The sequence below is a fragment of the Neolamprologus multifasciatus genome, chromosome 18 (assembly GCF_963576455.1).
Source record: "Neolamprologus multifasciatus chromosome 18, fNeoMul1.2, whole genome shotgun sequence".
NCBI lineage: Eukaryota > Metazoa > Chordata > Actinopteri > Cichliformes > Cichlidae > Neolamprologus > Neolamprologus multifasciatus.
In genome coordinates, this window is record NC_140456.1 from 36,801,675 (window position 1) to 36,826,919 (window position 25,245).

Below are 25,245 nucleotides of genomic sequence, written 5' to 3' on the forward strand. Positions count from 1 at the left end.
AACCATCTGGTGTGTTTGCTGTTTCTGCTTTCATCATTTCTGCTGCTTTGTCAGGCTGGGGCATCTCAGTGACGTGGTTGAGGTGAAGTATGACGAGTCTGCCCTGCTCAGAGGATAACCCTGTCCCTGAGGTTTGGGGGTTTTAGTGACGACTACAACTTTTACTACTGATAACTACGGATTATGTTTCCAATGAGATCGTCTGAAACTTTTCTTCATAGAGAAATGTTTGACTAAATGGGACCATCATCATAGTCAGAGAGAAGACGATGAATAACAATGGCAACAACAACAAACAGACAGACTCCAGTAAGTTAACAAGTTGCAGGAAAAGACCTTAACAGAAAACGAGTGATTTATTTAGATACACAAAATACTGAACGATACACTGAAGAAAAAACACTGAGAAACAAGGACAGCTGGACCAATACTCTGACGAGGAACAGAGAAAAACACAGCCAGTATACTGAAGGGTGATTAGGGAAGTGGAGACACACGGGAACACAGCTGAACTGATTAAGAGACAAAGGAAGTAACATTTAAGACACTACACAAGGAGCACAAGCTCACCAAAGTAGATTTACTTCATTTCCAAATATGTTACTCAGGTAGGCCAGTTTTGCCAGGAAGCTCATCACTAACTTTTTCTGTGACTTCATACTTGTGCTCCTGCTCCAAAAACATCTTATCTGCTCTCTGAGCTCAAAAACTCGGGACAAGACTTTTCCTGGTGACAGCCGCCTGGCTTCACTGTGAAACAGCACAGCTTGATGTTCGGCTCCATCTCCTCACAGAGAGCAGAGACACTCTTGTTTTTAGTGGTCTGGTCTTTATAAAACCGACTACACCAATAATTTCAGTCATAACCTCACTGAATTCAGAGGAAAGCTGCTCTCAGTGTGAAAACACTCCAGCAGAGGGCGCTGTTAAGTCCTTATTGTAATACAGTTACTGTGTGCAGTTATACTTCATACTAGAGATGGACCGATCCGATATTACGTATCGGTATCGGTCCGATACTGACCCAAATTACTGGATCGGATATCGGCGAGAAATAAAAAATGTAATCCGATCCATTAAATATCAAAAAAGCACCTCACAAAACTTGCTACACGGCGTAACTCGGCTCATAACCGTAGCACGTTGCAGCAGTGTGCATCACGTGATAGAGCGGCTGTGTGTATTTGTAGCCTTGCTAGCAAACCAGCATTTCATCTCCGAGGAAGTTTTCCCAGAGAGAAGTAAAGCAAGTGTGTAAGTTCATCTCTGAATGTTTGTAAAGCATTCCCACCTTAAGCTTAACAACAGTTATATGGAGCGACTGCCTCTCTCTCTCTCTCTCTCTGTCTCTCTCTCCTGCTGCTACTTCAATCGTGAAACTGCTTAATGATCAGCTGATCGGCTTTTCTGTCGCGAGTCCGTCTCTCTTCTTAGTTTTTGGCCCACTTCTCACCAGAAAGAGGAAACCAGCGGCTGAACAACAGCAGCACTATTAAGCTTGATAAGCTGTTGTTAGAATTTATTTAATATTACTTTCTACACCAGGATCTTTTTCTACAGCTGACAGCTGGTAACTGTGCAGGGGCGGATCTAGCAAAGTGTAGCCAAGGGGCCCGATAGGGCATGAACAGGGAAAAGGGGGCACAAAGACATACTTTTCTTTCTTATTCTCATTTAAAATATCTAGCTTTTAATAAATAATTATCTGAATCTTACACCCAAAGTTTTAATCTGATGTAAAATATATAGAAGTCCATTACTGTATATAGTAACTGTTAAGTCTAATATACCCTAGTAAGCTATACTACTTTTTCCTTTGGGAAGATACCATCTGTGCAGTCTGCAATTCTGTTGAAGAAAGATGTTGAATCTATTTAATAATTTTTGAAAAATAATTTCTTTCTGTGCATTTTCCCCCCTGCATCAAATTAAATTTGATTACATCGATTAAGCATCATGAGCTGGAGGGTGGGGGGTGGTTCCCTATTTTTTTTTTTGCTGGGAGTTTGCAACCCTATTAGTTAGGTTGCTTGATATTTCTGCTAAGTACTCTTTAAAATACCAGAATAGGGAGGATGGAGCAGGTTTACGTTTATTAGATTGATCAGTATTGCTGAACTATGAAATATTTTGTTGTATTTTTTACATACAGGTATAACAGAATAGCTTTAGTGTTGTTATTTATTTAAACTTGAGTATAAACTTATACAAAATGCAGCAAGATATTAAAAAAAACGTTTTATTGATTAAAAAACACACTATATCGGATTCATATCGGTATCGGCAGATATCCAAATTTATGATATCGGTATCGGTATCGGACATAAAAAAGTGGTATCGTGCCATCTCTACTTCATACATAATCTGCACTTATTTCAATCAGACATGCTGTCAGTAAATGATTGGTTTCTATTGATTCTACTTCCTGTTGACTAGTTTGATGACAGTGAAACAATCACAGCTGATTGTGTGATGATGTAAACTGTCACTGTTACATTCAGTGTGTGTGACATAATGTTAGTGCAGGGCTGATAACAGCCTGGTTCTGTTAGAAACACATGAACGTGTCCATAGATCAGTGTGTGTTTAACATGAGAGCTTCAGCCCTGCTGATGTGTTCAATAAAGACATGTAGGAAGACTGATGAGACTCTGAAATAACTCTTTATATTTATAATGTAACTCTGCATCAAAAGAACAACAAAGGATCCCAGACAGGTTTATATGAACAAAGACGATTCTGATGTTTCTGTGTTTCTAACAGTTTGACATTATTAGTAAACAGACTGCAGTGAACAGGATTTATAAAGAGCTAATATATAAAGATATGACAGCTGTTTGACAAGTTTATCACTGTGTGTTTGGACCTGATCAGTCCAGCTGTTTACTTGAAATATGTTCATTTACCTGTTCTGTTATGTTCTTGTCTCTGTTGAAAAACACATTTTGATGTCCCTCACATTTTTCTCCCAGATGAATAAATATAAAAATGACACAAACTGACTGCAGCTACTTTTTGTCCTTTCTGTCAAAAACCTTCATGTGACTCATGAGAGACACGTTTCAGCTGTTTGTGACAGATCAGAGGCCAACAAGTCATTTATAACACTTTCCATCATTGTTTAGCACAAACACATGTTGACACAGCAGCGGGGCCGCAGTGAGAGTCAGAGCGAGGAGATAAAAACTCCTGTTTGACCACAGCCTCAGTTTGTTCCTGCACTTCAAACACTTCCTGTTGTTGACTGGGTGGAGTCAGGAAGCCAGCGAGGCCCTGCAGGACTGAGACCGCAGACTGGGACGTGCTCTGTGATGGAGATCAACAGCATCACTGACTGTTTCTGTGAGGACACCATCATCCCAGCAGGGCTGTTTCCCAACAACAAGCCCTGGACCATCAGAGACCTGAAGCTGCTGCTGAATGAAAGAAGAGGATCTTCAGGTCTGGAACAAGGACGAGCTGAGAGTGTTAATAACGTTACTAATGTTCAGCTACACTTTACTAGGTCACATCTGTGACACACGTCACTTAAATAAAGAAGGAAATATTGGCTCTGTTTTATCTGCTGGGCCCAAAAGTGACTCCCCGTATTTAAACTGCTATGAATAACTTGTTGGTCTATAATATGTGAAACATGTGTCAAATGTCTCCATCATGAAATATATCAGGTCATCTTGAGCCACAAAAACATTCCTATCATGAGGTAGAAGCTGGAATCAGTTTGTTGCAGACGTTTATATATCCGATATTTATCCAGTTAAAAGTTGAAATTCAAAAATGTCTTTTCAAGAGTCGTCTGTCCAAGAGGAGCAGAAACTGCAACAAATATAACAACAGTTATTTAAGGCTGTTTTAAATGGCCACAAAGGAGCAGATTGGTTATAATGCAGCTGCTTCAGAGGAATAAAGATGAAACACTGTTTTTATTTCATGTGTAACACCTTTCAATGATGTGTTGACTAAAGTCTATTGACCAGTATAAGTAAAGACATCACACACACACATGGAAACACTGAAACCTGTTTTTGGTGCAGCAGCGGTCCCAGCTGCTCGCCTTTATCTAGACTGGGTCGGCTGCTTATCTCAATATAATCAATGTTTAAAGTTTTGTTCTCAGTGTTTGTGTGTTGCTTCGTATAGGATCTCCCAGCATCATCACTGTGCTGTCCAATCATTGTGTGCTAGGTTACCCTTATAGTGCAATGTGTGTTTGCACAAAGAGAAGCATGTGTGTCAAATATAAATAAGCACAGAACAGAAAAAGCTGCTCGTTTCTTCTATTTAGAGTCAAGTTAGTGTTTTGTGTCTTTGTTTGAGGCCTAATGTCAAGCAGAGGTGTGTGTAACTGGACTGGTCTGTTATATGTGTGAAATGTGTGCTTCTCTTCAGCATCATCTTTGTCACTGCTGATTCCTTTGTGTCATCATTTGTTGAGAAGAGAGAACAGTTATAACGGAGGAGCAAAAGGAAGCCCTGAAATCTGCATCAACAAGGAAGTGTTGGCTCACCAGTGATCCCAGCAGAGCCACTGGTTTGGCTCCAGTTGTTATAGATTCAATGATGTTGTTGCTACAGATACATGTTAGCATCTTTATTGTAGTAAAGTCTTGTAATGTGAAGATAGAAACAAGGCAGAAAACAGCTCCATGATCTGATCTTAATGATGTTGTTTTTATTTCTGTCTTTCAGAACTGGATTGGAAACTATCAAAGGTCTAAAAACAGCCTCAACCCTCCCAAAGAGCAAACTTTACACACGTCATCTTTCAGCTACAATCTTTGTTGCAGGGATCTTCTGCCAAACAAGGCTGAGAGAAGATTTCTTACAGCTGTCATGTTGATGCTGTTTAAATCTTTGGGCAAACACACTCATATATTAGGGCTGATATCAGGGCTGCACAAGTTCTTTGTGTTTGTGATCATGAATAATAGAAGTGTGCCTGTTGAAGGTCATGTTTGCTACATTATTATATGTCCTGTTATTGTTCTGTATTATATTCAGCTTTCAGCATCCTTTCCCAGCCCCCTGTTACACCATCCATACAAAGCCAATCTGACTGTGAGCCAATGTGTTTGATAGTTTGTGTTGGATCAATAGATTTGACAGACTTGGTTCATCCAGAGGGAAACAGTCCAAATTCAGACTAACTAACTAACAGGGCTCATGGTCTCCAGCAGACAAGTGCCTGGAATGAGGTGAGCTGAGTGTTGCTTTGGTGGGTCTATGCCCACGTCATGCCATCATCAAACTTCTGTGGTGCATTTGATGACCTGCAGAGGAGAACAAGTTGGGCTTTTCAGCCCTAACACAACCTCTTTGTTCTCAATACTACAAAACCTTCAAAGGCTGATATGCAAGTTTGCATGAATCACCAACACAGTTGTGTTTGTTTCTAGTATAGTTATAAATAAGCTGATCAAACATCTGCTGACTGATTAGATCCAGTATCTATTACAGATGAACTGGATATCACAGCATGTTGTTAATCCGTCATATCAAACTAAACAGTGTTGCTGGTGTAAATATCCTCCAATAAAGATGAGGGCTGCTGTTGCCAGGTAACGATGATGTCACACTTCTGATCTTTAGCATCGTAGCGCTCGGAGTCTGATGTTGGCTCATGTGTTGTCACCAACATGACGTTCTGCTAGTCGAGGCCTCACCTTAACCCACTGATGCTGATCACACAGACCCACTAATAGAACTGTTTTATCAGGTTTATGCAGCGTCACCATTAATGTCACATTTAATCAGACACATTTACATTACAAGCCCACTACAACCATTATCAACATGTTAAATTACATTATACATCCTCACTGATTTAAAGTATTTTAACCTGATTCATTTTTCCACCTTAACAGTTCATTCCTCAAATCAAACAAGATATTTGACCCTCAAAAAATGTACCAACAAATAATTTTGCAATAAAATATTTATTTTTCAACTTTTACACGTGAAATCAAACAAGTGTGTTTAACAGTGAAACCAGAGGTGAAGCTGCTCATATAGAGTCCAACCCAGGCTAAAGTAAGCTGAGTAGAGCAGCAAGATCGCCATCTGCAGGACTAAACTAGTTTTTCTCGCCCTCCTCGTCAACGTCAAGATGACGTTGATGACATGCAAAGCATGCAGATCAGGTGACATGACTGTCTGAGAGGCGGAGTTAAACTGTGGCAGGTAAGCATGTGGAGGAGGAGCAACAACATGACGCTGGAACATCATCATTGCATTATACAGTTTCCTCTCTAACTGGATGCAGCTGTGAACAAGAACAGCTGTGGAACCAGGGTCCTGAGTGTCATCTATGGATGAATGCAGGTCAGTGTGTTGCTGGTGATGAATCACAGTGTCCATCTCACAGTGGAGTCACAGCTTTTCTTCAGCTGCTCTGTCCTTGTGATGTGAAGACGGTGGACTGTGGTGGCCACTGCAGACTGTTGGACTCTGTTACAATCTTCTTCAGTCTCTGTTACAGACGTGGATTTGCTTGGACAGCCTGATCGCGACTCCCTGTCCGTCTGGAACAAAGCATTTACATTAAAGAAGACATTTACAGAAAACACCAACAACACATGATATTTTATTATTTATTATATTATATATTATTATCATTTATTCATATTTATGTTCAATGAAGATGACAACCAACTGCAGCTTGAATCATTGAATTTACACCAAGCACTGCAGATATATTTTAAGACTTCTTCTTTTTATAAATAGTGAAAAAAATGCTTTGTGTTGTGAATAGAGACACATTAAACAAACTCTGCACGATGACAATAAGCAGAGTTAAATCAGTACAATAAGTGTGGAGACTTCCTTCAGTAAGTGTCTGCGTAGGTTCTCAGTCATCCAGGTCATGATAGTCTAAGAAGCAACCACAGCTTTCCTGCACAACATTTTGCAAAATGAAATTTGTTTATCGTACCATCAACAGTTTACCTACAGAATCGGTACAAATATCTTTACTGTGAGGAAGTGACACAGAAAATACAACGTTTCCCTCTCTGTGACAATGAAAACGTGCTTGTTAATATCAAAGGCTCATCATTATAACGGCCATAATGAATATAAATAGCAGCAAAGAACACAAGTACAGGAGATTTTCTTTTAGATTGAGTAGAACGATCCTTCTTCCTTGCTTCATTTCCTGCTCACAGCATCAGCTGACCTCTGACTTCCTGGTCAAGGTCTCTCAGCGTTGACTGGAAAATCAAATCGGACTTGGCCTCAGCAAGACTGGTGACCTCCTCTTTGTCCCATCTCTGAAGGAGCTGCACTTCTATAAGTAGGAACTGTCAGCTGTCTCAGTTTGAATCTAAATGAGTCATTTTGACTACTAATACAGAAATATGTATACCTAGATCTGATGACTTCCTCCTCCCAAGACCTGTTTTCTATGAGCCTGGGCCACATACCCAAACCACAATCAGGCCAGATATGGCATGCAGTCACATAAACAGTGGCATCTATGCCAGGCCTGGCCCGTATCTGGATGACATACGTCTCATGGAAGTCAGCCAGCAGTGCCGGCTTGATACCAGATCCGGGTCAGACCTGCCTGCTATGTGGGCGTTTGTCTGATAAACACCAAACAGTGTTTTATAAATAGGAAATGTTGTTCTTGTGCCATATAGTAAACTAAGATACTGACATGTATATGTGAGGACAGCACACACACAATGTCGTATATGAAGTTCAGGCTGATGTTCTTGTCCTGGCATCTTTTCACCAGCTCACTGATGACATACACTGGATCTGCTCACCTGTTTTAAAATAAAGATCATGTCAATGGTTTCAGTATTTTTGGGACACAGCAGTCCGGCTTATGAATTGGCGATAACGACCTACTGAGTCTGCTAGCAGGTGCAGGAGGGCCAATCTGAGCCACAGTTATGGGGCTGATAACTGTGTCACAATCGGCTGAGGCAGACTGTGCGGAGGTGTGTGTGTGTTGGACACAGGCGCGGACACAGAAATATCTATAACAAAAGGTGAGCCTTTATTATGGCTGATAAAGGGAAACATAAAGCAGAAAGGGCAGTGGCGAAACTAAACTAGAACCTACACTGGGAGAACTGAAACTAAGAGAACTGTGACATGACTATGACAAAACTAGGAGGACTGGCAATGACTGTGAACAGGACCTTGTGCAGAGTGCATGAGAAGGCAATGCAATACATGAATAATTTAAACATGAACTGCACAACAATCCTGAAAACTCTTAACCTGACATGACACGAGGGATGTCACACAGACTACGAGACATGCCAGATGGTGGCCCGTTTCCATCCAACAGGAAAACAGATCAGATGTGTGGGCAGCATCAGTGACAGTCACAGGGCGTCAGATACTGAGCCATCCTCCTCCTCTTCCACCTTCTGCTGGGCCCTAATTTAATTTAATTTAATTTAATTTAATTTAATTGCTCGTGCTCGTGGAAACCAATGTAGGAAGAAGCTGCTCTCTGACACAGATCCACATCTATTCTTTCATTTGAGACACCAAGCTAAGATGTGATGCTGGAAAGTCCGCTGGTCCTTAAACATGTTGTTGTGTGGCTGTGGAGAAGGATGAAGGAGTCTGACCTGAGCCAGTGTTTGACATGAACACATCAGCACTGCTGTCAGTGAGCCTAACGACAGCCGTTAGCATCATTTCAGTGTTTCAGTCATTTAAAAACACTTCCTGTCACTGTGGTGGTTACAGTGACATCATGCAGTTTGTGCTTTGACCTCCAGAGGGCGACAAATCAGCACAGACAGAGAGCTCCATTCAAACTTTGCTGCCATCAGTAATAATTCTTCAAATATAATCATCAGTGTTTGAGCAGCTATGATATCAGGGACAGTCTAGACATGTGTGACGATACAGAACATGTCACATGACACACCTTAAACATCATGTGATCCACTCTCAGTCTGCACTTTCATTCATGACTTCAACAGGTTGAAATGAGCCTTGAACAAACATCAGTTCAGTGTTGAAACATTCAAACGCTGCAGGAAGAAGAAGAACAAAGTGATGACAAATGTTTGTGCTTCAAACTGGAAAACCAGCAGAAATAAATCTTCAATTAAGGACTTAGTTGAAGATTAGTGAATTTCCAAGTTTCACTTGAATGCAACACGGACTTTTCGATGCTTCTGGGTGTCCCCAAACGCCTCTCTGGGTGTTTCCTTCCTGCTCAAAGTTTCTCTTTGCTGAACTTCGTGGAGTGGAGCTTGTTGTTGGTGTGTGAAGAAACTGTAAGTTTGCTTTGTTTCCTCCTTTAACAGTTTGTCTTTAGGAACTTTACTGTTTGTTCAGCTCATGTTTGATTTCTTCACACAACAAACTGTGTGTGTTTGTATTTCCGGTCTCTCCATTAAAGTGAGTGTGTAATGTTTTCTAACGGGGCCGAGTGTGTCCGCCATTTTCTCTGCGTGTGATCAGACTCCGGGAATCAGACTAAACACACTGAATGTGGTCTGAGCTCGGCCGGAGAGCCTCTGAGCTCCGGGTGTTTATATTCACAGGGGCAGCGGGAGACAGAGAGCGGACTTTGTAAATGAACATTTGATGTGTGTTAGACGCAGATTCAACATGACGGTCTTGAAAATACTGCGTCACAAACTGTTGGCTCCGCTCCAACAGGAAGAAGCGTAACAAAACACACAAAAGACATTGTTGTTCACTAAAACTGAACTCACAACTAAAACTAGATGTGAAAAAGTTCAAACAGAAATAAAAACTAAACACAAAATTAAAACTAAATTACTGATAATGATCAATGAAATTATTTTGGAAAATTAAGTTTGGCAAAATTAATGGCTAACATTAACAGATAATTAGATATCAGTTATCAGGTATGTCAACAGGTGAAGTCAGATGTTGAGACAAGAGTCATGATTCTTTATTCGTATACAAGTATAACACGCAGTGAAATGTAACCTGACTGCTCCTCCACTTGTGCAAAAGGGGGAGAAGAACATTATATATTATACAACCCTCGTGCTTAAAATCGAGGCCCTCGTGCTTCTTATATTAAACCCTCCATTAGGAACTTCGGTGTTACCTTTGATCCAGCTCTGGACACACACGCTACATCTTTGGTTCGCTCTTGTTTTTACCATTTAAGAAATATTGCTAAGCTGAGTCCCATTGTGTCACGCTCCGAATTGGAAATGATTATTCATGCTTTTCTTTCATCTCCCGTAGATTATTGTAATTCCTTCTTTACTTGCTTAAGTAACGCCTCCCTGGAACGACTGCAGGGTGTTCAAAATGCTGCTGCCAGGCTTCTGACAAAGCATCACAAAAACTCTCATGCCCCTCCCCTGCTGATTCAACTGCACTGGCTCCCTGTCAAGTTCAGGGTCGATTTTAAGATTATAATCATGACCTATAAGGCCCTGCACGGTGTAGCTCCCATCAGTGATCTTCTTCTTCCTTATCGTCCCAGCAGGTCCCTGAGGTCTTGTGACCAGTGCTTGCTGGTTGTCCACATACAAGGTAAAAACAGAGCGATTGTGTCAGTGGCTCCCAGACTCTGGAACTCACTCCCTTTGAGTTTGAGATCTGTGGACTCAGTCATTTCTTTTAATAAGCAGTGTCCCAATTCGCGAGGTTGAGAACCAAAACAAAATACCAGCGGCCCAGAAGGATGCAATCAAACAGATGAGTTTATTGAACACACGTGTGGGAAGATGTACACTGCAAAACATCAGATGTAGATCTCCGCCCAAAAATACACTTCAGATTGCTTTTATAACGTCAGGGTTGGTTAACACCTCTTCTCGCGTTTTACAAGAACATAATTTGCATCTTTTACAGACAATGATCAATTTTAAGAGATAAATGCAGACACCGAAGTTCCCCTCTCTGGCATCTTTTTCCAAATATGGCGAGGAATTCAGGCCCTGAAGATTCCCAGGGACTTGTCCTCCTCTTTGGCCCATCTTCTGTCACCTGTTACTAGGCAAACTCAAATGCAACAAGAAGCTGAATACATTCAGGCCTGTTTCTAGATTATATGTATTATATGTGTTTTGTAGGCGTGTACGCAGTTTTAACCTTCTATAGCTCCAAGTCACTTACACAATAGATCCGGACATCGCGCTGAACGAGGCTTACAACCTCCAATTAATTGACCGAGCTCCAACTCTTTAATAAGCACAAAATGCAATGTGTATAAAATGGTCATAGCTGTACCTGTAATAAAAATGTTAATGTAATGCCAGCAGCTTCAATAAATGCTTTTATGAAATTTTATTAATTTGATTAATAAAATTTCGGCGCACTGACAGCCTCGCCTCTGTCAGTGCGCCCCAGGGCAGCTGTGGCTACAATGTAGCTGCCATCCCCAGTGTGTGAATGTGTGAATGACTGAATGTGTAAAGCGCTTTGGGGTCCTTAAGGACTAGAAAAGCGCTATACAAATGCAGGCCATTTACCATTATGACTTAATGCAAAGTTAATTAATGCAATGGTAATAATGATGAGTATGAGTAGCAGTAAAATATTTCCTTTATTCCACAGCAGTTAAGAACTTATCTGTTTAAACTTGCTTTTGGTTGATTTTGTTTGTTTAAGGTTGTATGTCCGTTTTTGCTTCTGTGAAGCACATTTTATCTTGAAAGGTGCTATATAAATAGAATTTTACTTACTTACTTACATCAGGTGACAGAAGAAGAAATATGTTGCAAATAAATTGTCATGAGCTGTGTGTGGAGCAGGCAGGACATCCAGCTTTATTGCGTGAAGGAAAAATAAATACAAAACTCGATTATTCATTTATAATCTTAATATTAAGCTTTGAGTAGTGGCATTTAATTAAAGCATTTATTCAATATATACATATATAGTTTTAGTAGATTGTTACACATATGAGAGTGGCCTCTGTCTGGTTGTGAGATAGGTGAGGTGAAACAAAGTGTAATTGAGGTCAGGAGACATACACACACACATCTTAGGTAGACTCATTTCTAGGTAAGAGTTCAGACATATTTTGCTTGCAACTGCATTTTGAGTCTGCAGAATTGACAGTTTTGTTGCAGATCATGCCCTGAGGTTTTGGAGAAGCAAGAGCGAGATGAGCTACAGGAAGCACTTGGCTTGCAGGCGAGGAGAATGTTCTTTTCAAACTGTGCCAAAAGTTGTCAACAGAACATTTGTGGTTTTGAGACTTATGCATATAAGGGGGCATCATAAATATTACCCTGATGCTATAAAAACAACTGCTTGTATATTATTGAGCGGAGATCTACAGCTGATGTTTTGCAGTGTTCATCTCCCCACACGTGTGTTCATTAAAATCATCGTTTGACCTAACCCTCCTGGACCAGGGTTGTGATTTTGAATTCCTCCTGTATCCCTACTCAATATTTGAACCCTACCAAAAGTAAAACAGGAAGCACTAAGATACAGACTAACTCACACAAGAGGTTGCTTTTGTGTGGAAAGGACTTTCAGGGAAACAGATGGATTAGGGAGATAATGGGAGGAGACAACGAGAGCGACATGGACACGGTTAATGGAGACGAGAGACAGAGAGTGACGAGAGACATGGGAACAAAAAAGGGAAAGAACTCACAAGGACACTCAGAGGACAGAGACACAAAATTTGTTACAAGTCCCCACACACCCCTAGACCTTCATCGTGGGGACGTAACAGGAACCAAAGAGGAATATTAGAAACTCCAGTCAGACTAAGCTAAACACTGCTAATGTACCTAAATATAGGTTTAAAAATAAAAATATGTGTGACCTGTAGGGCTGCTCGATTATGGCAAAAATGATAATCACGATTATTTTCACTGAGATCTCGATTATTTGACGATATTTATTTAACAATAACAATGTATTGAATAATGACTTTAAAGATTGTCAAAAAATAATATAAAATAGTGCAAATACTGATAACAGTGCAAATGTTTGCAATATAAAAATAAATGAAAAATGTAAACATCTATGTTTAGTGAAGTTTGCAGTGTTGCTCTGTGGTGCAGCTACGACACTGTAGCAAAGTTTACACACTGTGTCGACTTGATCCACGTCTGACTGAACCCATAATGTTTCCACACCACTGAAGTTTTTACCTCTTTTCAACCAACAGCATCACTCTCCTCTCCAAATAACTTCTGCTCAGCTTTCCGAGCTTCCCTCCTCTTAGTCAGCGGTCCCCAACCCCCGGGCCTCGGACCGGTACCGGTCCGTGAGTCGTTTGGTACCGGGCCGCGAGAGTTGAGGCTCAGGTGTGAAATGTATGGTTTTCAGGGTTTTTATCGGTTTTCAGTGTTATTTTGTTATCGTTTTTATCGTTAACTCGGTTTTCCTGGGTCTTTTCACGTGTGTTATGAATAAATCTTCTTTTTTTCGGTACCGGTACTGGTTTTATTTTGTTGTATTTATCCGCGACACTAGGGATACACCGATACCACTTTTTTGGAAACGAGTACGAGTACTTGCATTTCAGTACTCACCGATACCGATACCGAGTACTTAATAAAAACATGATTTAAATTTGCAAGTAACAGCTTTAGTCCTATAATTTAACAAAAACAAAAAATCAAGGGACTAGTTTGGAATTAAGAACATTTATTTAAAATGAAAAGCATGTCGTATGCAACATATTACAGAATAAATAATTATGAAAAAAAATTAAACAGTGACAGTGCAACTCAAGTATTGTTTTCAGTTTATTGTAAACTCTGCCGCTTTGAACAACACAAGGGGCATTAATAAACATCTTTGCTATTTAGTGCACAATATTTGAATAAACTAACAACATCCACCAACATAGAACTGTGGCAGTCAGTGCAGCTGAGGTAGGTATTAACATCAAGTCTAAGATGACTCACTTAATGGAGAGAAAAAGTGAGTGGCAGGGTTTTTTAAGAAAAGTAGCTTTTCTGCATTATCAGCAGTCAGACTGTTTCTGTTTTCATCTATCATGTGTGACACTGAGCTAAAAGGCCTTTCACTTTCCACACTGCTCCATGGGGCTGAGAGGTATTTACTCGTCTGTTTCCCTGTTTAGACGTCTCACTAGCACAGTCACAGCTGGGATGACATCAGAGGCTAGTGCGTCGTAGCTGCTCACTTTTTTAGTTAGTTCCTCAAAGGGGGCGAGGACGGCAACAGTCGTCTCCATAAGAGCCCATTGGTGAGCGGTGAGATAGTCAGGGAGTTCGTGCTCGGACACGCCCAGCACTCGCTTTTGCTCAATGAGGGACTGGAGCATGTAATATGTGCTGTTCCAGCGCGTCTGTACGTCCTGCTGCAGTCTCTTTATTGGCTGGTCAAGGCTCGCAAAATTTCAAAATCTCTGGTAGCCCAGGCATTCTTCAGTTTTTGGTAGCCCAAAATAAATTTAAGTAGCCCGAATAAAAAAGAGCAATTTTTTTTATGTTTTGTTTCCATTACAATATTATACATTAAAGTATAATATTGTAATGGAAACAAAAATTAATCAAAAAAAATTGTTAAAATAAAAATTACAACAACTGTATAAAAATTACAATCATCAACTCAAATACTTGGTTCAAATTGAACAGAAATTTCTATGAACTTGTAAGAACTGTGAACATGAATCAGTCTGTGTCAGATCCTGGATCTGAAATTTCCACTGATAAGAGGTACTGCTTCCACGGGTAAGAGGCAAGTGGAACCAAGATCGAGGCCATTTGCTTTTTGAAGTTTGCAAAGACTGCTACATTGTGCCAGTGGTAGTTCACTCTTTGCAACATAGTAGCTGTTCTAAACAGATTTTCAGGTTTATTTTTAGTATGTTTTTTGCAATTGCTGTTTGTTCTGGGAAAGATACTGCAGACTGAGCAATAATGCATTTCTTGCATTTCTCATGGGTTCTGATGGGGTCTTTCTTAAAATTACTGGTCCCAGTAACAAAGGCGCTTGTCGACTCAGAAATCAAATGAAACTTACAACACACCTGTCAGAACATCATGTTCTTTAGCTCATCATATTGCAGCCACAGAAATTATTTTGTCCATGAAACCAAAAAAGCTGCACTTTCTTTTTGCCTCATTGTCTGATTTGTCATAACTTTTCCGTTTTGTGGTAAGCTTTTCTTTGGCTGTCACTTCTTCACCCTGACCTTCTTATTTGGCTCAGCAGAACTAAAATACCAGCGTAAATCCTGCTGCTTTTAAACACGTACTTACATAACGCTCAGCGATTCTTTGCGCACTCAACCTCTCACATGTTTAAGCTGCGGCAGATTTCACTTGTCATGTTTGCATAGTAAGCTAATGATTGATAAGACGATGTCAGAGGATTGATTAAATTGCTTGTGTTAAATGCGCTACCTTTTGAGCCTTCTCTGGACAATTTCGCTGAGCACAATTTGCAGTCCGCCTTTGTTTTCGCATCTTCATTCACTTTGAAATAGTTCCACACGGCTGACTTGTCTTGTCTGCCCTTCTCTCAGCTCTGAGCTGCAGCCGGGGCCCGGGGGCGGGCACTCGGGGCCTGGGGGCGGGCACTCGGGGCCTGGGGGCGGGCACTCGGGGCCCGTGATTAACCCCTTACATGCTGCTCAAACATAGACAGGTCTCAGACCGTGGTATCGGTCCTCGGTATCGGGGGACTTTTAACAAGTACGAGTACTTTAGAAAATGTGGTATCGAGGCCGATACCCGATATCGGTATCGGTGCATCCCTACGCGACACATTAAAGGCCGGTCCATGAAAATATTGTCGGGCATAAACCGGTCCGTGGCGCAAAAAAGGTTGGGGACCGCTGCTCTTAATTGTTGTGACACGTGTTCGAAACGCAGAGAGGTGCGCTCGATTTGCCACACGGAGCAGCGCGAGAATAAAGCACGAGGGAGGGGCTAATAATCGGCTCAGTCATTTTTAATGATTGTTGAAAGCCCAGATCGTAATCGAGATTAAAATTCAATTAATTGAGCAGCCCTAGTAACCTGTAATCTGATATAGTGTATTTCTATATGTTAAAACCAAGTAACACTTACTGATTTCTGTTTGTACACAGACATCATTGAAGTGCAGACGTCAGTCTCAGTGTTTGACCTCAGCTGTCCCTCAGCTGTTGGTCTCTCCCAGTGAACATCTTTGCATCTCTGCCTCCTCCAACTTCTGTGGAGAGGGGAGGCAGCACTGAACAAAGCTGTGACTGCTAAGCGTTTTCTTCAGTAGAAATTAAAGCTACACAGGGAGAAACATCAGTGTGGCATATATCATTTGTATATTATGTATATCATTTCAAACAGAGGTGATCCAGTAAAGCTGCACTAATGAATTAAACTATTCACTTTAGCTAAAGTTATTAAGTTAGCTAAAAACCTGGGATGCTGCGTAAGACATAAATAAACCTAAAATACAATGGATGGACATTCATGTTCATGTTTCCCTGGAATCATGTTTGTGTGTCAGAGCTGAAGCAGAGCAAACTATGCTAAATTAGCATTTATAGCTAACAGCTACAATAAGTATAACAGTTACTGTCAGGCTATCACGACAGGCGTCGTTTACACAACGCCTGTCCTTATACATGTAAGAAACTCTCAGAAAGATTACCAACCTGAGAGTTTGTCTGCTGCTCTGACATGATGAATGACTTCTTAATTCAGCTCAAGATGATGTTGATTTCTGTCAGTAACACTTTCAGTGCTGGTAAAACGTAGTCCTATTAATCTGCACTCAGTTACTGTTGAACCGGAACCAGACGTCAGTCCAAAAAACTGAATTGTAGAACTGAAACTGAACGGTAAGAAGTGAAATTTTTAAAAGATAAAATACAGTTTCAAAGCATTTACTCAAGTTACAGATTCAATCTGAGCAGTTCAAATTCAAATTCAACTTCTTCAAATTCAGTTTCTGATGGCACAACGTTCTGCCCATATCGCGGCTCCATCTAGTGGACTGATAGTAGAGCAGCTGATGGCAGCTTCCTCTGCCTCACACTGCTGTCTGGCTGCATTCAGCTGACACTGAGATGAAGCAGGAAAGAAGCAGCTGATATTTGGACAGCACACATGATGGAAAGGAGGATTTCAGTTGATGTGCACATGAATGATTTGTGTTTCCTCTGCAGGTGAAGGTAGAAAGTGTGTGTGAGCTGATGTGAATTGAGCAGCATGGATCAGTGTGAGGACAGAGAGGAGGGAGTCCCTCCCTCTAAAACCACTCTGTGTGGGGAACATGAGAGCCAGACCAAAGCTCAGAGGTGAGATGACCATCTCTAACTGTGCATGACTCTTCTCCATGTCACAGCTCAGCACTCACATCACTGCTCCATCATTACTCACAGGAAGAAACGAGGAACTAAACGTAAACATGAACCTGAACCCAGCTGTGTGTCCTTAAAGAGTGACGCGTCGAATGGTCGCATCATTAATTTTAAAGTCCAGCCTGTGTCTGCTGCAGAGAGGTGAGCTGTTAGTAACATGAACTCTTTGATCTCAGGTTGGTGTCTGATTTAAATTAACTGTTTGTTTCCTGGTCTCTAAACTTCATCTCAAAGGAAGTAACTGAGTGAGGAATTCCTTTATTCTATAAAACATGTCCAACATTTAAACTCCTGCTGCTCACAGTAGGACCGTCAATAGTCCTGCACTGTGTAAATGACTGTGTTTACCTCTGGGTGGCGCTCTGTTCTTACACTGCCAGCACTAGTTCAGATTTTCCTTCATGCTCAGCCTGCAAACAAGTTTCTCTTTGGGATGATGAGTGTTTTAAGTTTCCTTCAGCTTCTGTGGCTGCAAATGAAAACACATTTTTCTTTTTCTGACAGGATCATTGATAGACCTGCTGGACCTGAACCTGAACCTGAACCCAGCTGTGTTTCCTTAAGGAGTGACCGGTCTAATGATCACATTGTTCATTTTAAATCCCAGGCTGTGTCTGCTGCAGAGAGGTGAGCTGATGGTAACATGAACTCTTTGATGTCAGTGGTTTCTTCCACCTGTCCTCGTCCTCCTGCTCCACGCCTCCACATTAGTGATCCTGAGTGGTAGTCACAGAGGGACTCGGAGCTCTTTCTGAATGATGGCTCAAGTGTTTTAGCAGACTGTTTAGCCTCATCACCAGGCCTCTTAACACTGGTTTTATTGACACTTTTAATCTGTTTGTGAAATCATTCCTTTTATCCCTGAGCCCACAGAGTCCATCCCAACTGCTTAGGAAGCCAAATCCTAACAGCTTTCATTTGGTCTGGTCTCAGACACAATGATGAAAATATGTCAGTGTTTCTGACCACAAACGGATTCTGTCTTATGTCCAAAACAACCTACTAGGAAAAAACCAAGCCTACGTGCCCATGTACTTTTAACAACTCCAGTGTGATAAAATGCTTCTGATTTACCAAAAACCCTCTAACTGATGCGAACGATGAGGAGTTTACCGATATGTTCATAGTTGCACAATGATGTCACAGCAGATACTGTCAGCAATGTTTCTGATACTTTTATCTTATAGATGAGTAAAACTGCAATGAATGGTTAAGTTCAATGTTTTTGTGTCATTTCTTTGTTTTCTTTTTATCTGCTTCCTGGATATGACTCATTAATAAATAATAATTACTAAAAGGAAATCACAATAATCTGTTTCCTAAAATAGTGTTTAGCAGTCTTTATTTCTGATCTTGTATTTTGATCAGCATAGAAACAAAATGAACTACATCATCTAAAAAGCAGAGATGAGATTCTGAGACCACCTGAGTGGAAGCTTTCTACTAGTTGGCCAAGCCTAAAAATTCAGTCAATAAACATTATGAACATAATATGACCTGCCAGCCAACCCACTGGGGAAAAATCCAAAGTGTTGCTGGTTATGTGGACCAACCTATTTCAACAGTTGTAAATGGATGGAAAACCCCCAACATACAAGCAGCAAGCCGAGGGGATACTAAAATACCCACCCCAGCTACTGCCTCTTAGCAAGAGTAACTCCAGACTGAGACAGTCCCTCTCCAGGAAACTGGTTCTTGTTAGCTGAGCCTGACTATATACCTGAAGGCCTGAAGGTACCTCTCAACCTAGCTCAGGCTCCTTCCCCACCAGAGAGGTGACATGTCCCACTTGCTAGTCTCAGTAGCCAGGGACCAGTCTGCCAGGATCTCCACTCATAGCCACCGCCCAGCACACACTTCACCTGACCCCTATGGCAACATCTATTGGTAGGGGGCCTACTGGAACTTCTGCACAATCTTGTCAAATTTGAATAGTTTTTAGCAACAGTCAGTTAATGATTTTGGTAATAAAAAATGTGTTCACAGAGCGAGGAAGAGGAGTGGTGTTTGTGAGGAGGAGCAGCTGTCCTGCTGTGCTTTGTGTCAAGACGTCCTGAAGGATCCAGTCTCTACCAGCTGTGGACACTGGTTCTGCAGACAGTGCATCACCTCATACTGGGACCAGTCTGCTTCATCAGGAGACGCCTCCTGTCCCCAGTGTGGAGAAAGATCCAGAAGCAGAGCTGGACTGCAGACAGCCAGTCAGAGCAGCTGTGTACAAAGTAAGACTGAACATCTGTCTGCTGATGGACTCTGAAAACTGGACTTCTTGTGTTGTTCAGACATTGAAGAGTTTTCTTTCTGTTTTTCTTTCTTTCAGCAGATGTTGGTCTGCAGGAGGTTTTAGATGAACATAAGATCAGTCTGAGGAGGAGATGTGAACGTGTGACTGAAGGAAGTGATGAAACAGGAAGTGATGAAACAGGAAGTAGAACCCTCCTCAACACCATCTACACTGAGCTCTACATCACAGAGGGACAGAGTGAAGAGGTTCATACTCAACATGAGGTGAGGCAGCTGGAGACAGCTTCCAAGATGGACGCCCTCCATGACGCTCCAATCAGGTGCCAGGACATCTTTAAAGCCTTACCTGACCAACAGAGACCCATCAGAGTGGTTCTGACCAACGGCGTGGCTGGTGTTGGAAAAACCTTCTCAGTGCAGAAGTTCACTCTGGACTGGGCAGAGGGCTTGGAGAACCAACATGTCAGTGTGGTGGTTCTGCTTTCATTCAGGGAGCTGAACCTGATCAGAGATGAGCAGTACAGTCTTCTGGAGCTGCTCCATGTTTTCCATCCAACATTACAGAAGGTCACAGCAGAGAAGCTGGCTGTCTCTCAGCTTTTGTTCATCTTTGACGGCCTGGATGAAAGCAGTCTTTCATTGGATTTCACCAACAGGAAGCTGCTGTCTGATGTCACACAGAAATCATCAGTCAGCGACCTGCTGACAAACCTCATCCAGGGGAATCTGCTTCCCTCGGCTCTCGTCTGGATAACTTCCCGACCTGCAGCAGCCAATCAGATCCCTCCTACATGTGTTGACAGGCTAACAGAAGTACGAGGCTTCACTGACGCCCAGAAGGAGGAGTACTTCAGGAGGAGATTCAGTGATGAAGAGCTGTCCAGCAGAATCATCTCCCACATGAAGACATCCAGGAGCCTCCACATCATGTGTAGTATCCCAGTCTTCTGCTGGATCACTGCTACAGTTCTGGAGCACATGTTGACTACAGAGCAGAGAGGAGAGCTGCCCAAGACCCTGACTGACATGTACTCACACTTCCTGCTGGTTCAGACAAAGAGGAAGAAGAACAAGTACCACGAGGGACATGAGACGAGTCCACAGGAGCTGACGGAGGCTGACAGGGAAGTTCTTCTGAAGCTGGGGAGGCTGGCGTTTGAACATCTGGAGAAAGGAAACATCATGTTCTACCAAGAAGACCTGGAGCAGTGTGGTCTGGATGTGACAGAGGCCTCGGTGTACTCAGGAGTTTGTACAGAGATCTTCAAAAGAGAGTGTGTGATCTTCCAGAAACCAGTCTACTGCTTTGTTCATCTGAGCATTCAGGAGTTTCTGGCTGCCGTCTACATGTTCCACAGTCTCACCAACAGGAAGACAGAGGTGCTGGAGGACTTCCTGGGGATAGACTGGAATGAGGATGAGGAGTATGATAATGATGATGACAGTCACAGTTATTATCATGATGAGGAAGTTTTGCTGGATGGTTACATGATGTGTGAATCCTCTGTGGATGATTTCCTTAAACGAGCCATGAGAAAATCCCTCCAGAGTGAAAATGGCCACCTGGACCTGTTTGTCCGCTTCCTTCATGGCCTCTGTCTGGAGTCCAACCAGAAACTCTTAGGAGGTCTGCTGGGTCATACAGAGATCAGTCCAGAAACCATCCAGAGAGTCATCGAGAACCTGAAGGAGATGAACAGTGATGAAATCTCTCCTGACAGAAGCATCAACATCTTCCACTGTCTGATGGAGATGAACGACCTCTCAGTACATCAGGATATCCAAGAGTTCCTGAAGTCAGAGAACAGATCAGAGAGACTCTCTGAGATCCAGTGCTCAGCTCTGGCCTTCATGCTGCAGATGTCAGAGGAGGTTCTGGATGAGTTGGACCTGCAGAAGTACAACACATCAGTGCAGGGACGACAGAGACTGATTCCAGCTGTGAGGAACTGCAGAAAGGCTCGGTGAGTCCAGATGTGATCATTAACATCATTAATTAGTGTAGATTAGTAGTTTAGTTCTTCAGATATACGCAGTACTAAACGACTCTCCTTAGTTTGAGTTTCTCAGATAAAATGTGTGTGTGCACTTACGCTGTGTGCTGTAGACTCACATCTACATGTAGTACCTGTGTGGTGTCATCAGGGGGCAGTATTTTAAACCTGCTGCTGTTGTTGGTCGTTCAGACGCTCCTGTTAGAGAGACAGAAATAAGAATCTATGAAGAGCTTCTTTGTAGTAAAGTGAACTCTGATGTTACAAACAGAGACAAATATCCAGAGCAGTCACCGTCTGAGCTTCTCCTCTGACTACAGACACAGTTTAGTGGCATAAACATGGTGAGTGAGGATGAAGGTGCTGAGGAAGACTCTGGTTTAGTGTGATTAAAGTGTGATGTACTGATGAGTGACAGTGCTGTGGGTCAGAGTGAGGCTCAGAGGTGAACCAGCTGTGCTCTCTTACTGCCCACAGTGGGACAAACTGAGTGAGAAGACACTGCTGACATCTGGACTGAACATGTGTCAGATATGTGAGCTGATGTCACAGCAGCTCATGGATTCACTCTCATTCCTGCTGCTGCTCCTAATGTCTTCATGTCCTCATTAATCACAGAGCTGATTGTTCAGTGTTTAGTTGTTGCTGCTGAAATGTCGTCCCTATTTTCTGCTGATGGAATTCACTGCTGTGTTTCTGGCTGCTGTTTACATCCCCGAGCTAACTTCCTGGCAAACGACATGATGTCATCAGTGTTTTATAGACGGTGTGAGGTTCATGTTGTAACCACAAAGTGTTTGTGTCCGTACGCTGCAACCTTCCACACCATCCTTTATCGTACAGACTCAGCAGCAGCTCCATGGATCCCAAATCCAAGAGTGGAGAACAGATTTGAAGTGTGTCCATGCAGTCACAGCTGTTTCCACCATGTTTCCACTGATATTGATCCTGTTCAATGACACGTTTCATATCAGTGAATATGTTCTTTAGGACGTCCACTGACATGTTTAGGTGTCCTGCTGGAAATCACTCAAATCATCCATGAAATCATGAAAAATCCTTTTAGTGTTTCTAACTTCACCCTCTGTCCTCTCTCTCTCTCCATCCTCCTCACTGCTTCTTTCACTGATAATCACACAAACATCGTATTCATAGGGCGATATGGCCTAAAATTCATATCATCGTATAGTTTGAAGCATGTGCGGTAACGATATATATCACAATATATTCTTTTCTTCTGTATAACGTATTTTCCACACTATAAGGACTTAAAATCCTTTAATTTTCTCAAAAATCGAGAGTGTGCCTTATGTATGAATTCTGGTTGTGCTTACTGACCTTCAGGTCCCAAAGTCAAACGAACACTGAGAGTTAAAAACGGTCTAAATTCTTTCATCTTTAATTAAATCATCAGCGTTGCTGCTTTATCAGGTGTAACAATTAAGTTTAACATCCATGAAAACAGAATTTATTGAATTTAATGGAGTTAGAAGTTAACAGGAAGTTAGCTCGCTAGTTTCCACCTAAACATTTCACACCATGTTCTGACTGAGAGATTTCTGAAGCTAATTCAAACGTACAGCTCTACTACCACTTCCAACATAAATGAAGACAGAAAACTAAACAGCAGTGGTGTTTGTAGGGTTACTGAAGTTGGGCTAGCTGATATATAATGTTGTGCTACGTGATTGCTAGCGACACAGCTATGTTAGCTTAACATTAGCACAGTGAAGCTGGAGGATGAACGCCAACTTTTTTTCCACTCGGTAAAAGTTGACGTGAGGGATTCTGGTGGTCAGGGATAAATGCAATCATAGCAGGATGCTATACACGGACCAAACTGAGCAGCAGCGAGAGAATTCAACATTAATGAATCAATAGTCGTGTCCAAATTCATGGGCTGCATCCTCCTGAGGACCCGGCCTTCGCGGTCTACGTGGGCCGGGTCCTCAGAAGGTCGGGTAGGCCGGAAGTAAACGGCTGGGGAAATTGGACGGTCTAGCCTTCAGATTAGCATCACCGCTGTCTCGGTGGAGTTTAATAAACTCAGCCGTCTGCTCCTTGCTATCTTGTACTAGTGTTTTATTTTTACTTTGTTTTAAAACATGCTAACTCTCTGCTTGTTTATGATCGCCAAATGCTGCTAGCTTTAAGATCCTCTCAGTTAAAAACTCTTTATTGCAATCGTGGATATCAGGGAACCTTCTCCCTCCGCTCCTGTCAGGAGTTCCAGCTTGTCTCCGTTGTGTTCCGGTACCTCAACTGAGAGGGCGCTGTAGACGCCGTGAGAAACACAGTGGCTTATTGGTGAGAATCAAGGCTACCTGGACACGATTTCGAAAAATACCTCACCCTATCCCGACTGGATGTGACCGCGTCAACTACTGGCACTCTCTGGACATGGCTTACACTTGCCTGACACCTGTTGTTGGGCTTACGACAATAACCCAGCGCCAGCGTCCCCCCCGTCTTCGCTCAGGTGGAGTAAACCCTCAGAACCTACGGCCGATAGGTCGGGCACCCACATCGGCTGCTGAGTCACCTGTACCATTAAGATTAAGTCTTGTTAATGCTCGATCGCTAGCAAACAAAACTTTTATTCTTAAGGACTTCTTTACTGATCGGGAACTGGATCTAATGCTTATAACGGAAACTTGGCAGAGAGTCGGTGAGTCCAGCTGTTTACCGCCTGACTGTGAATATCTTAATGTGCTGAGGATGACTGGGCGTGGTGGTGGAGTGGCGGCTGTTTTCAGGAAGAAGCTCTCTTGCAAACAACTCTTAACTCACTCGTATTCTAGTTTTGAACTTCTGACGTTTGAATTGGGGCATCCCCGCCCGACCTTCGTTGCGGGGATGCCCCAATTCAATACTGTTGACCACAGCATCTTAATCTCACGGTTGGAGCATTGTGGCGTAAAGGGTACCCCATTAGAGTGGTTCAGGTCATACCTGTCTGACAGGACTTTCTCTGTGAGCTTTGGAGATTTTATCTCTTCCTCAGCTCCCCTTACTTGTGGTGTTCCCCAGGGATCTATACTGGGGCCAATATTGTTCTCCATTTATATGCTTCCTCTAGGTCTAATTTTTAGAAAATATAACATTTGTTTTCATTCGTATGCCGATGATACTCAGATCTATCTTCACCTGAAGGGAAACAGTCCCGCCTCACTAGATCCCTTACTTCAGTGTCTCGATGAAGTTAAATCTTGGATGGCCTCTAACTTCCTTAACTTCAATGAGAACAAAACTGAAGTGATAATTTTTGGACCAAGCACCTATCCCAACACCTCTAATTTTAACCTGCACAGTCTTGAGCCTTTTGTCTAATCGCATGCAAAAAATTTGGGGTTATATTTGACAGCAATTTCACCTTTGAAAAACAAATTAGCTCGGTGGTCAGTGGTCTTTCTTCAAACTGAGGCTTTTATCTGAGGTGAGATCATTTTTATCTTTTAAAAACTTTGAACGAGCGATTCATGCTTTCATTATATCCCAGCTGGACTATTGTAACTCCTCATATGCTGGAGTTAGCCAGACCTGCCTGGCAAGGCTGCAGTTGGTCCAGAATGCTGCAGCTCGTCTTCTGACACTAAAGGACGTGAACACATTTCCCCGGTGCTCGCCTCTCTTCATTGGCTCCCTGTCCGCTTCAGAATTCATTTTAAAATTTTATTGTTGACCTACAAAGCCCTGAATGGACAGGCTCCCGGGTATTTGTCTGACCTCTTGCAGACTTATACCCCCTTT

General features: G+C 42.2%; 1 protein-coding gene and 1 long non-coding RNA gene across 9 annotated transcripts in view; one reads left to right on the forward strand and one right to left on the reverse strand.

The window, feature by feature from the left end:
- The window catches only part of LOC146498588 (uncharacterized), a 133,534-nt gene that overhangs the window by 102,190 nt on the left and 6,099 nt on the right, over nt 1-25,245 (reverse strand). The window lies entirely within an intron of this gene.
- LOC146498589 (NACHT, LRR and PYD domains-containing protein 12-like) overlaps nt 1-25,245 on the forward strand; it is an 88,541-nt gene that overhangs the window by 38,887 nt on the left and 24,409 nt on the right. For 2 of the 8 annotated variants that reach the window (XM_085139904.1, XM_085139905.1), the window contains exons 1-5: nt 16,559-17,194; nt 17,279-17,398; nt 17,762-17,884; nt 19,244-19,479; nt 19,578-21,465. In XM_085139904.1, coding sequence (XP_084996030.1) covers nt 17,106-17,194; nt 17,279-17,398; nt 17,762-17,884; nt 19,244-19,479; nt 19,578-21,465 — 2,456 coding nt within the window. In that variant the 5' untranslated portion in view covers nt 16,559-17,105. Of the gene's footprint in view, nt 1-9,148; nt 9,252-10,461; nt 10,498-16,554; nt 17,195-17,278; nt 17,399-17,761; nt 17,885-19,243; nt 19,480-19,577; nt 21,466-25,245 lie in introns of those variants that run through there. The other 6 variants (XM_085139897.1, XM_085139898.1, XM_085139899.1 and 3 more) reach the window with 6 other exon arrangements.